At 38.3% G+C, this 14,040-nt stretch overlaps 1 protein-coding gene across 1 annotated transcript; it reads left to right on the plus strand.

The window, feature by feature from the left end:
- The first annotated feature begins 1,981 nt into the window (after positions 1 to 1,981).
- LOC131531105 (uncharacterized) lies at positions 1,982 to 13,985 on the plus strand. The gene is made up of 9 exons (XM_058761652.1): positions 1,982 to 2,135; positions 2,358 to 2,675; positions 2,891 to 3,190; positions 3,282 to 3,391; positions 11,718 to 11,799; positions 12,480 to 12,824; positions 13,098 to 13,394; positions 13,527 to 13,649; positions 13,849 to 13,985. Exons 1-9 carry the CDS (start codon positions 2,069 to 2,071, stop codon positions 13,938 to 13,940), a joined length of 1,734 nt encoding a protein of 577 aa, XP_058617635.1. The 5' UTR covers positions 1,982 to 2,068; the 3' UTR covers positions 13,941 to 13,985.
- Positions 13,986 to 14,040: the final 55 nt, after the last annotated feature.

Raw genomic sequence — 14,040 nt, forward strand, 5'->3', positions numbered from 1 at the left:
TGTATTTTTTATTTATTTTAAAATTTTTGGATGTTATGTATGAAAAATAAAAAATGTTGATAACAAAAAAAAAAAACATGATTATTTAAACAAAATACTTCCAAATGTGGAGTGACACGCAGGGAATTCTGGGAATATCAGTTTACAGTTTTTTGACTGTAAATTATACATTGATTTGTTCTTTTTTACTTCTAAAAACTGTACAATTAACAGCATTTTACTGTAAAATTACATGAAATGTCTGGTTAGATCTTTTACAGTTTTTCCCTGTATATAGTACAGGAACTCACTGTTAACCTATTAACAGTTTTTTTTTTCATAGCTTTTTTAAAAAAAATTACAGTTAAAATTACAATTATTTTTTACAGTGTATTATTTCCTTGCACTCTACACGTTGGCTGCATTCCAGTCCATTTTTTTTTTACTCCCTTCACTTTCAAACTTCCCTCCGTCTCATTTACTCAGATGTAGTAAATCGTTGATTACGTCGCATTAGTACCCACTTCTGGAGGAACCCTTGGAACTGGCTGAACTGGAACATCCTAAGCCCTTGATCACTTAGAATCTGCTGTAGAGTTGGTTTGGTACATTTTTCCCCTTACAAATTAGTTTGGTGCAGCATTCTATATGTAGCCTATATAGGTATGCTTGGGCTGTTATAAATGAAAAAAATAAAATTAAATAAAAAAATAAAATTATAGAGTTGTTTAGGGTGGGGATCAATTAAACACTATCTGCGATGACATCATAACTGTGTTGCATTGTGGTCTATGGAGTGGGCTGAAGTGTGTGTATGAAGCAGACTCGCTCCCTCGGACAAAATCGACGGGTCGAGGGTCCATATAATCTTCCCTTGTCCACTTCACGAAGTGGAATGCACTTCAAAATGTCAGCGGGGATTCCCCCGAGGAGAAGTGTGTGTCTAAAACTGGAGTGGAACGCAGCCTTTTTATGGTCAAAACCTGTTGCTATACAAGCGATATTAGTTTCAAACTAACACAGTGCCAGCTAGTGGACAACAAAACTAATAAATGGCTGCTACAAACACTAACAATCTTTATCAGAATTAGCGGTCCTTTCCTCTTGTTTTTCAGCTCCTCTGGCCATTTCTATTGTTGCAGTGATTCTCAATCAGCAACCAGACTGAACATTTCAACGTCACTGAACTCTGTCGGCCATGTTAAGCTATACATAAGACACATTTTCTACCTGTTTTCTTTTTAAATGTGCTGTTCAGAACAGGCCATCCGCGTAACTGTTGTTAAATACCCTCAACATCTCTGTGTGTGTCGATCAGAAAAACAATGTCAGAAAACTCATTTATCATCTATCACCTTCAGATGAGGGATCTGCCATAGTTCACTTATTACACATTCAGTACAATAGATTTCACTTAACATTTATGATGAATATTCCTTTATCTTTTTTCTTGTTTAACTACTTCCTGTCAGCTTATATTTACACACAAGGTGTTTCTACATAAAACCACATGTTTTTCTCTGTCTTCAACAGGAATCTTATCAGAACAAAACTGTGTGGGCTGTGATATATTTGCACATGACGGTGAAACTGATGATGATAAAGATAATTTATTGTTCAATCACACATTTTGTCCGATGAAATGATAATGAATCACCAAAAGCCTAAAATAAAAACAATACCACAGCTTTATTAACATATATAAAATAGGAACTGCATTTAATTCAATGAAATATACATTTATACTAGTCACAATGGTTTCTCATGTGGGTGTGTTATGATATTTTAATGCGTTATGAAGTTTCTCTCAGGTAGAGGATTAATATTTTTAATATATTTTGACATATTGTGTAAAATATTTCATTTCAGGAAATGAACCATGTTTTGGAGTCAGACCTTGTGTTACTGCGGTCAGTAAATGAGCTGAATGCGTGTGGTTTGAAATGCTGAGAGGATGTTCAGATAAGGCACACAATGATAGACGGTGTGTTTGTGTGTTCTTGAGAGTATGAGGGGCCAGTTTCTTCTCACAACCACAAATAATTCTTCTGAGAACCTGTTAGACTCAAACCTGTGAAATATATCTGAAATGAGAGTTTCCAGATCCAGAATGATACTCTCTCATCTGGGCACTCTGTTCCTGTTTATCCTGTGCTGTAAGTAACTTTTCAGTATATTTTTTTTTAATCACTAAATATTCTGAATTTTGTATTTGCAAAACGTTTTTTTTTTTTTTTTCACCTCGCTGTCAAGCATTAACAGAATGAAGATTTAGAGCAGTGTGTGTACTTTATATGTAAAATAAATATTTGTTAGATCTGGTAATTATATTATGTCTTAGTCTGATAATAATATACTGTGTTTTATATGTATTTCAGGTGTGTTTGGCGATGAAATGAAGTCAGTATCGGTGACTGAGGGAGATTCTATCACGCTTAATACTGATATTAAAGTACAGAGTAAAGATATGTTATTGTGGATGTTTGGACCACAAGAGACTCGCATTGCTGAAATATATAACCAGAACATGTTTATGTATGAAAGTAATGAGATATTTGGAGACAAACTGCAGATGGACAATCAAACTGGATCTCTGATCATCAGAAACATCAGAACTGAACACACTGGACTTTATAAACTACTGATCATCAGCACCAGAGGAAACTCAGACAAGAGATTCAGTGTCAGTGTCTACGGTGAGGAAAGTAATACTCTAATAATCTAATTTTAATATTACACAGTTTGTGAATGTGAGAAACCTTGTCTGTTTGTGCTATTGTTTCATCTTCCTTTAGAACCATTCATTTTCCAATTTCTATATGCACACATAGTTAGAATTTGACTTACTATTTTGTTAAATATATTTTTGAGAATCTGGATAATAATGTTTCTTTCCTTAATTATTTTCCAGCTTATCTGCCTGTTCCTGTCATCACTACAAACTCTTCACAATGTTCTTCATCTGAAAGATCATCAGTTCAGAATTGTTCACTGCTGTGTTCAGTGTTGAATGTGAGTCATGTGACTCTCTCCTGGTTCAAAGGAAACAGTTTATTGTCCAGCATCAGTGTGTCTGATCTCAGCATCAGTCTCTCTCTTCCTCTGGAGGTGGAATATCAGGATAACAACACCTACAGCTGTGTGATCAACAATCCCATCAACAACCAGACCACACATCTGGACATCAGTCAACTCTGTCACATGTGTCCAGGTATAGCAGTGATAATGTTAGTGCTCTTTACAGACCTGAAAGGGTTAAAATGCACTCTAATGTTTCCATGTTCTTCTGTTTCTTTCCTCAGACTCTGTTCAGTATTGTGGTTCTACTGAAGCTGTGATCCGATTGGTTCTCTCTGCTCTGGTGGGCGTGGCTGCAGTTGCTGCTGCAGTTTATGACTTCAGATCCGGAAGAGTTCAGTAAAACAGAGCATAACACCAGGGGGCGGTGTTTTCAAATCTAACAACATATGTATTAACCCTTTAACGCGTACGATCACACCAGTGTGATTGGAACTTTCAGTGAGTCACGTCATCAACTGCTGAAATTCAAATCTGCTTTCTGGCGCGGAGCCAGATCAGACGCGCGAGCGCTTGTAATATTATCACTTATTCAGTGTTTTCAACCATATAATGCTTATTTTAGATTTCAGACATTATAATACACATAAGTACTAGCAAAACCATACATTTATAGTTTGTAAAATATGCACTGATGTCTATGGAAGCAGCAATAATGATCCTTACAAATATAATCTGACCACATGTTTTTATTGATATCATATACAGATTGTGTAGATACTTTAAAGTTTACTCTGCTCTTCTCCCAGTTTACTGGAGACTTACTTTAACGTGTTTCGGGAGGAGAGGATGAATTTACGTGTTGTAAATCCCACAGCTGGATTCAGCGCGAGCAAACATGGCGGCGCCCATCACCCGGTATAGATCAACTAACACGATCATTATAAACGTGTTTAAACAACCAAACACATTTACTTGCATATATTTCAGAATCGGAATATCAGATATTTAATAATATAGCGAGTATGTTTGTGAATATTAATAATAAAAAAAGGAAAAACGAAATAAAAGCAATCCATGTGTCATACAGCGCTATTACGGCTGCGGTGTGTCACATGACAAGCATGACGCGTCGCCATGGAAACAATACGGCTATAAGTTCTAAAATAACGGTCGCCTAAAAAAACTCACGCCGGGGGCTCAGATAGAATATTTTAAACTCACGTGTGAAAGGGTTAATACAAAATGTCTTAAAGGGATAGTTCACCCAAAAATGAAAATTTGATGTTTATCTGGTTACCCCCAGGGCATCCAAGATGTAGGTGACTTTGTTTCTTCAGTAGAACACAAACAAAGATTTTTAACTCAAACCATTGTAGTCTGTTAGTCCTATAATGCCAGTCAATGGGCACACAATCTTTGAGAGAGAAAAAAACATGCACAGACAAATCCAAATTAAACCTTGCAGCTTGTGACGGTACATTGATGTCCTAAGACATGAAACGATCGGTTTGTGCGAGAAACTGAACGGTATTTATATCATTTTTTTTTACCTCTGATAAACCTCAATGTCCGACTGTCACAACATCCGGCGCGTGACGCGTCAACCTGCTCTGGCACATAGATATATATACATAGATGCCTCATTAGCGACTGTTTCTATGGGCTGCGATACGTAAGGATCTATGTATGTATATATATATATATATATATATATATATATATATCTATGTTCCAGAGCCATTGACGCGTCACGTGCCGGATGTTGTGGATGAGCTCAGGAGAGTTGGACATTGCCTGTATCAGAGGTAAAAAATTATATAAATACTGTTCAGTTTCTCGCACAAACCAATCGTTTCGCGTCTTAGGACATCAATGTATCGTCACGAGCTGCAAGGTTTAATTTGAATATGTCTGTGCATGTTTTTTTTTTCTCTCAAAGATTCTGTGCCCATTGACTGCCATTATATGACTGACAGACTGCAACGGTTTGAGTTAAAAATCTTTGTTTGTGTTCTACTGAAGAAACAAAGTCACCTACATCTTGGATGCCCTGGGGGTAAGCAGATAAACATCAAATTTTCATTTTTGGGTGAACTATCCCTTTAAATTTGATGCCAAGGTGTAAAAAAAGAAAAGAAAAAAACTTTCACAATCAACGGTTTTGAGTTCATTTTGGGTTGTATTTGGATTTGAGTCTCTGTTGTGATCAGCAACCGTGTCACAACACTATTTCTTTTTCTTCATTTGCATTATTTAAAATATACAATGTTATATAAAAGTATAGGAAGAAGCAGAAACAATCTTTAAAAAATAATTCTGTGTTAGACAGAAGAGACAGAAGACAGAAGAGAGGAGAAAAAAACGGATCACTGATGTTTCATTCACCTCTATGAAACCACATTTAAGTGCAAAAAAAAAAGAAAGGCCTTTGTTGCAAAATATACCGTGACTAACAAAATCAGATAATGGAAAACCTTTAATTATTTTAATATTTAATTAATAATCTAATCCTCACAATCAACACAAGAGCAAGATAATAATAAATAAAAATAAATCAAATAAAATAAATCTAATAACATAACTTTTTTTTCATTTTCTCTGTTAAAAAATAAAGCTCCAAAATAAATAAATGCACAAATAAAATCTGATATGTTTGTGCATTTTGTTTATTTGAATATAAAGCCTATTTAAAATGAAAGTAGGGAATGAATAAATAAAGCTGCCCCCTTGTGGTCCATGAAGGAGCATTAAATGCATTGTTCGTGAGCATAAACAGCTAGTTCCTTTTCCTGTATATGACAGCAGCTGGAGCAGTGATGGGAGAAACAAAGCTTTTAGAAGTTCTGAATCAACTGAACCAATTGCTTTGTGAAATGAGTCACTGTTTCGAAGCGGTCAAACATGTATAATGACAACTTTTACAAAACAATTGCAAATGTTCTCATGAAAGTGTAATCTTTTAAATGTGATCTACTATTAATTCAATACAATTAAATATGAAGGTTCTGTAAAATTTGTGTTTTATGAATTTGATTGTTTTGTGAGTTATTAGGCAGGGCTAATTAAAAGCAATTAAGTGTCATTCTCCTTATATTATACACACATAAGTATTAAAATTCATTAAATTAATTATAAATGAGCTTGCATTATAAAACTGACTGGGAATCAGTTAAAAACTATTAGATGCTTGTTTATGGTTCACCAAATCAAAGCCAGGTTGTTGAATTCATATCGTCACATATTTGTGCCCAGAGTTGGGGAAAGTTATTTTTAAAATTAATGCATTACAATACGTTACTTCATAAAGTAACTAATTGCATTACTTAATTACTTTTTATGGAAAGTAATGCATTATGTTGCTTTTTCATTGCTTTCTGTGACCTGGGGCCTGTACCATGATGGTGGCTGAACAAGTCAAGTCAAGTCAAGTTGAGCTTTATTGTCATTCCGCTACATGCGGGGGCATACAGTGGAACGAAATGTCGTGCCTCACAGGACCATGGTGCTACATAAATACAGGCATACAGCAATGAAGTAAAAACAATATAACCTATACACAACTATCCTACTGATAGATTTGACTATAAATATACTATATATATATATAAAAAAAAATGTTTTACCTATACATAAACTAAAAAATACAAACAATACAAACTATACGAGTGCTTCATATAAATACTGTACATGTGCGAAGAGAAACATTGTGAGTCAGTAGCTGGCTGGGGAACAGTGCAGGATGATTTGTAGTGCATGAGCATGTAAACATACGTATATTACTGAGTCTTTTGTGGGATATGTATACACACAGCAGTGTGTGTGAAAAGTGACTAGTGCGCATAGAGGAGGACAGTGTGTTTGTACAGGCCCACTCACCTGTGTGTAGCACACTTCGATTGCACAAAAAAGTTCCATAAGTTTCAGATGGGCCATGTTACAGGAGGTAGGGGGTTTGGGGGTTCAGAGAGGGGCGGGGTGATTTGAGTTCAGGGCTCTCACAGCCTGGGGGAAAAAGCTGTTGAGCAGCCTGGCAGAGTGGGCTCTGATGCTCCGGTACCGTCTTCCTGATGGTAGGAGCTGGAAGAGACTGTGGGAGGGATGTGTGGAGTCCTTCACGATACTGTTGGCTTTGCTGGAGCATCGTGTGAGGAAAATGTCCAGGATGGAGGGGAGAGGGGCACCGATGATCCTTGCAGCTGTGTTCACTGTCCGCTGGAGGGTCTTGCGGTCTGCTGCGGTACAGTTCCCGTACCAGACAGTGATGCAGCTGGTCAGCACACTCTCAATGGTGCCCCTGTAGAAAGTGGTGAGGATGGGTGGAGGGAGACTTGCTCTTTTCAGCCGGCGGAGAAAGTGTAGGCGCTGTTGTGCCTTCTTGGAGAGTGACATGGTGTTGGTGGTCCAGGTGAGATCCTCTGTGATGTGCACCCCCAGGAATTTAGTGCTGCTGACTCTCTCCACAGGCGAGCTGTCGATGGTCAGTGGGGCGTGGTCAACAGAGTTCCTTCTGAAGTCCATCACAACCTCCTTTGTCTTACTCACATTGAGGGACAGGTTGTTAGTGCCACACCATTTCGCCAGCTGTGCCACTTCCTCTCTGTAGTGCGTTTCATCGTTGTTGCTGATGAGACCTACCACTGTTGTGTCATCAGCGAACTTGATGATGTGGTTGGAGCTGGACTTGGCAGTGCAGTCGTGGGTCAGCAGCGTGAAGAGCAGTGGGCTGAGCACACAGCCTTGTGGGGCACCTGTGTTCAGTGTGGTAGTGCTCGAGGTGTTGTGGCCGACACGGACTGACTGAGGTCTTCCGGTTAGAAAGTCCAGAATCCAATTACAGAGGGAGTTGTTAAGGCCCAGCAGGTTTAGTTTGTTGATGAGCTGTTGTGGGATTATTGTGTTGAATGCTGAGCTGAAGTCAATGAACAGCATTCTAACATAAGAGTCTTTGTTTTCTAGGTGGGTAAGAGCCAGGTGGAGGGTGGAGAAGATTGCATCATCCGTAGAGCGGTTTGGACGGTATGCAAACTGGAGCGGATCGAGTGTGTTGGGGAGGCTGGTTTTGATGTTGTGCATGACTAACCTCTCAAAGCACTTCGTTATGATTGGAGTCAGTGCTATGGGACGGTAGTCATTTAGACAGGACACAGGTGATTTCTTTGGTACCGGTATGATTGTTGTGGATTTGAGACATGTGGGGACGACTGCCTGGCTCAGCGAGGTGTTGAAGATATCTGTTAGGATATCTGTCAGCTGTACAGCACAGTCTTTCAGTACACGGCCAGGTATGTTGTCGGGACCCGCAGCCTTGCGTGGGTTGATCCTAGATAGGGTCTTCCTTACGTCGGCTGGAGACAGACAGAGCGCCTGGTCGTTGGGAGGTGTGGGCAGTTTTTGTGCAGGTGTGTCATTCTGCGATTTCAAACCGTGAATAAAAGTGGTTGAGTGTATCTGGGAGGGATGTGTCATCATCACAGACCTGTGGCGGGGGCTTGTAGTCTGTGATGGTCTGAATGGCTTGCCACAGACTCCGTGTGTCTCTGCTGTCTGTGAATTGATTGTTGATTTTTTGAGCATATGACCGTTTTCCATTTTTGATGCTGCGGGACAGATTGGCTCTTGCTGTTTTGAGGGCTGCTTTATCTCCTGATCGGAAAGCTTCATCTCTGGTCTTTAGCAGCCCGCGAACCTCTGCTGTCATCCATGGCTTCTGGTTGGCGCGTGTGGTGATGGTCTTGGTCACTGTCACATCATCAGTGCACTTTTTGATGTAAGCAGTCACAGTTTCAGTGTACTCCTGCAGGTCTGTGTGGTTGTTGTAGGTGGACGCCTCTTTAAACATGTTCCAGTCTGTGTCCTGGAAGCAGTCCTGCAGTGCTGAGGTAGCATTTTCTGGCCATACCGTGATCTGTTTTTGAACCGGTTTGGCGAGTTTGAGAAGTGGTCTGTATGCTGGGATTAACATAACAGAGATGTGGTCCGAGTACCCGAGGTGGGGGCGGGGTTCGGCTTTGTATGCGCTCTTAACTGTTGTGTAAACAAAGTCCAGTGTGTTATTTCCCCTTGTTGCAAAGTCCACATGTTGGTAGAACTTTGGCAAAACTGTCTTTAAGTTTGCGTGGTTGAAGTCACCGGCTATGATGAAAAAGCCGTCGGGGTTATTTGTTTGTTGTTCGCTGATGGCGCTGTACAGTTCACGAAGCGCGTCCTTAGCGTTTGCACACGGGGGGATGTAAACCGCGACAATAACAGTGGCCGTGAACTCCCGCGGCAGATAGAACGGTCGACACTTCACAAACATAAACTCCACCAGCGACGAACAGTGTTTTGATACTAACGCAGCATTGTTACACCATTCTTTGTTGATATACACACACAAGCCACCGCCGCGAGTCTTACCAGACAGTGATGAATCTCTGTCCGCTCGGTAGCAGGTTAGCCCGTGTAGCTGAATGGCGGAGTCCGGGATGTTGTCATTTAGCCATGTTTCAGTGAAAACAGACACACAACAATCCCTTGCCTCATGCTGTGTAGACCGACTGAGTTGAATTAAGTCCAGTTTGTTTTCCAGAGAGCGAACGTTTGAGAGCATGAGTGTTGGAAGAGCCGGTCTTGTGGGGTTAGCCCTTAGCCTGGCTCAGATACCTCCGCGCTACCGCGCTTCCGTCCTCTCTCACACCGCTTGCGACGCCGCCTTGTGCGGGTAGCGTCAGTAGGCGAGGCCACGGTCTCGAGGTCCGGCTCCAGCAGTAAACAAAGGCCTCGTAGCTTCTCAGTAGCCGCCAGTGAGAGTTTGTGTTTGTATGTGTTGTCGATATCCAAAAGGCTTTGGCGATCATAGATGTATCCCGGAGTGATCTCCCGATGAATTAGCGGTAAATTGACATTGTTTGGAGACGAACAGATGACATTAAAAGACATAAAAGCACCGTCTTTGGGACCCGGAGAAGCCGCTGCGTCTGAGCACGCCGCCATCTTGGATTTTAGGGTTACAGGGTTAGTTTTGAGTTGACAAAACCAAACCAGTCCAATCCGGCTTTGTTGGTACCATGAAGCTGATCATCAACTTTCTCTGTCAACTCAGGCTTGATCCTGAGTTAATGGAGCACGTGCACATGAAAGTGTGACATCAGTAATGAGCAGCCAATCACATGCCTTAAAACTATGATTCACTTCTTGTGAGAGAGTCAGTGCGAAGATTAAAAGATTGGACAATTTGAAGAATTTAAACACATTTACACAGCACAATCATGAAACGATCTATCCATGAAAGAGGAAAACTTAAAGAAAACATCTTACTATATAAGTGCAAGTAAAAGTTGTAAAGTTAGTTTATAGAGTTGATAATATTTATAGGTATAAAAACACTTAATTTAAGCTCATATGTAGTCATGCTTAAAGCTATTGATTCTAAAACTTATTTATATTGCATATTATCTATATGTTTACATTGATTTTAAATAAAAGCTTAATAATTACTATTAAACTAAGCTGGCTTGTGTAATGAATTAAGGGTATAATAATTATATAAATAATATAAATAATTATTAAAAATAATCATCTCTAAAAAATCAGATGATTTTATCTTTAAAAATGTTTTATTATGTAGCGTCCTTTAATTTGGAGTAAGAGAAACTGGAGGAGTGGCTTTATTGCGTCACTTTGCTTGAAGCTGATTGGCCAAATTTGGGTTTGAGCTCTCTAAACCAGAACATAACCTGCCCCGGAGCAGGTTAGCTGTGGAGCGTAAGTTACTATGGCGATGAACACTGCTAAAAGCCAAACCACTTTCATGGTACCTAAAACCCAGAGTTGGGGCAAACTAAAGTGAAACTTACCTGGCTAGCCAGCTAAACCGGCTTCATGGTACAGGCCCCTGGGCAAGGCTTGCTTATTTGTTTTTTAATAACAAAAAAAACAAAAGTTACATATTTTTGTACATGCACTTACGTACTTCTTATATACTTATTATGTAAACTAAAGCAGTACACTAATGTAACTTAATATAAATTATAAATATGTATAAAATGTTTTGTGAAAGTGTGTGAGTTATCAGACTATATAATGAAGTAATCAAGCGCTTTGGCAGTATATTAATAGGTTCTAATGGCTCCTCACTTTTTTATTCACATGAGCTCTTCTTTACTTTTTGTACATTTTTATATGCACAGATGGTTTATGTATTTGAAATAAATACAATTTTATTCTGAATCGTTCTATCTGTACAGATTATTTTACTATATTTGTAAGTGAGATGGGTGAGAGCTGCAGAAAAACTCAGATAGCGGTTGACAAGAGCTCATGTGGAAAAGTTTGACTTCCTAGAGAGCTTTGTATTAAAATACATGATACTGTTTTCTGAGAGAGAGAGAAAGAAGAGAAACCTCTGAAATCAAAAGTCAGAAGTGTATACCATTATATCGCACTTTCAAAGGAAACTGCATCTATTGTCAGGTTGTTGTTTTTTTTAATCACATGAGGCTCTTCGTGCACTTTGGCACACTAGCAGCTCAGGTTGAGCGTTTCAGTGAGGTTTGCCGTTTTGTGCTTTATTTAGGTCAGTATCACTTTATGGACTCAATCTTTGACGTCCAGTGTGTTCTACACACTTTACATGTTCAAGATTCAACAATAAGGATGATTTTACATTTTAGCTTGAGAGTTTAAGAAAGCAGTGCATAGCTGGATTATTTCTTGAATTTCTGCTGTTCACGCCACAGGAGTTTGAAGTTTTCAGACACAGTTGGAGGAATACGGTATCAAACGCTGCTGTTTTCTGTCTGTGGATTTTTTTCACAAAATGTAAGTAGATTTAATTTAATTTAAATTAAATTGATGTATCTGATAAACCTACATCAATTAAGTTAAACAGTGAATGCAAAGTGGACCTCTGGGTTACACTTTATTTCGAAAGTCCACTTTAGACATTCTACTAACTATAAGTAACTTTGTAACTACATGTCATCTAATTCTCATTAATTTGCAACTACATGTCTACTAACTCTCAGTAGGGTAGGTTTATTGTTAGTAGAATAAGTTGACATATACTTGCAAAGTTTCTAATATTCAGTATGTTGTATGTTGTGGACCCATCAAAATAAAGTGTTAGAAGATATTAAACAGACAGTCTACTAATACTCTAATGACTGCTAGTTGACATGTAGTTGCAGAGTTACTTACTGTTAGTAGAATGTCTAAAGTGGACTATCGAAATAAAGTGTTACCGACCTCTGTCATACATTATGTATTGTTATACATTCATTATAGTCTTCTTTGTTTATTAAATTTCTAAAGGGCTTTAAAATGATTATCAACATATTGTTTAAATATGTTCATTAAATGTAAAAATGTAAAAAATCATCCCCCAAATGCATTCAGTTTTACAAAAGCAAGTTTTACAGCACACTGTATAAATTATTAAACTCTGAAAGATATCTGAGATTAAAATCTGTGATTTGTTGTTGTTGACGGTTTCGTTTCAGGTGTGTCTGGAGTTTATACAGATGAAACATATGAGATGATATCAGTGATGGAGGGAGATTCTGTCACTTTAAACACTGATGTTACTGAAATACAGAGAGATGATAATATACTGTGGATGTTTAAACTCCAAAATTCAGAGACTCGTATCGCTGAAATCTATAAACAGACCATCTCTATATATGATTATAAAGAGACTAATGAGAGATTCAGAGACAGACTGAAGATAGATGAGCAGACGGGATCTCTGACCATCACAAACATCAACAAATTACACTCTGGACTTTATAAAGTACAGATCATCAATGGAGGAATCAAACACAAGAGCTTCAATCTTGCTGTCTATGGTGAGTAAACTGAATAAATATTTTTATTATTTTTATTACTGTCTATGTGGGATAGTGAAGGCCGTTAGTCTCAGGAATTGGTTTAATGATAATTGTTTAATAAGAAATTTATACATTTGTTTTTTATATTATATGCTGCTGCATCAAGATGCCTTTGCCCATGCATGAAAAATTTGTTCTGGAGCATCTGGATATGCAATTGTTATTTATTGATCTGAATATTAAGCATCTTTACACACATCTTTTTTCCTGAATTGTTTTTGTGTTTCTTAGCTCTTTTGACTGTTCCTGTCATCAGTGTTTCTCCTCAAAACCCTTCAGTATCAGAAATATCATCAGGTCAGAATTGTTCGCTGCTGTGTTCAGTGTTGAATGTGAGTCATGTGACTCTCTCCTGGTACAAAGGAAACAGTTTATTGTCCAGCATCAGTGTGTCTGATCTCTGCATCAGTCTCTCTCTTCCTCTGGAGATTGAGTGTCTGGATGATTCATACAGCTGTGTTGTGGCGTATTCATTCAATAACCAGACTAAACATCACTGCATCACTGATCTCTGTCGGCCATGTTCAGGTCAGCAGCAACAATTTTATTTATTTATTTTTATTTAATTTTTTTTAACATATAAGCTTTCTAATTGTGCAGTACATAGAATCTGGATGAAGTTGCATTAAAAGGACTGACCATTGTCTCTGTCTATTACAGAAAACGTCCAGCGTTTATATTTCATGCCACTTATAAGTGTTTGTGTGCTGCTGCTGCTGTTGTTCATTTCTTCATGTGTGTTTTACTGCTGCTGCAGGAAATGCAACCAAGAAAAACCAAAGGGCAAGTATTACTACAATATGTGCAAAATAGTTATAAAACTAAGAGCCATAGTTGATGTTTTAACACTTTTATTAGTTTTAAAATGAAAAGTTTACTTATTCTGTAATTTACAATGTAATGTATACTTGAGAAACTACAGAAAGCAGCACCTGATGTTAAATACAGTACATTCAACATCTGCATGTGTTTGTGTTTGTAGATGAGAAAAGTCTGTCAGAATACACACAGATCATCTACCGTCTGCAGATCACTGATCATCACCCACAATACACCACAACTCATCACGACTGATTTATGATTAATTAATTTCATTTCACAGTCATGATGAATGTTAACTTCATGTCCATCTGCATTAAACTCAACTGGACTGCAACATGACTTATAATAAATA

This window comes from Onychostoma macrolepis, chromosome 22 (assembly GCF_012432095.1).
Source record: "Onychostoma macrolepis isolate SWU-2019 chromosome 22, ASM1243209v1, whole genome shotgun sequence".
In the NCBI taxonomy this organism is placed as follows: domain Eukaryota; kingdom Metazoa; phylum Chordata; class Actinopteri; order Cypriniformes; family Cyprinidae; genus Onychostoma; species Onychostoma macrolepis.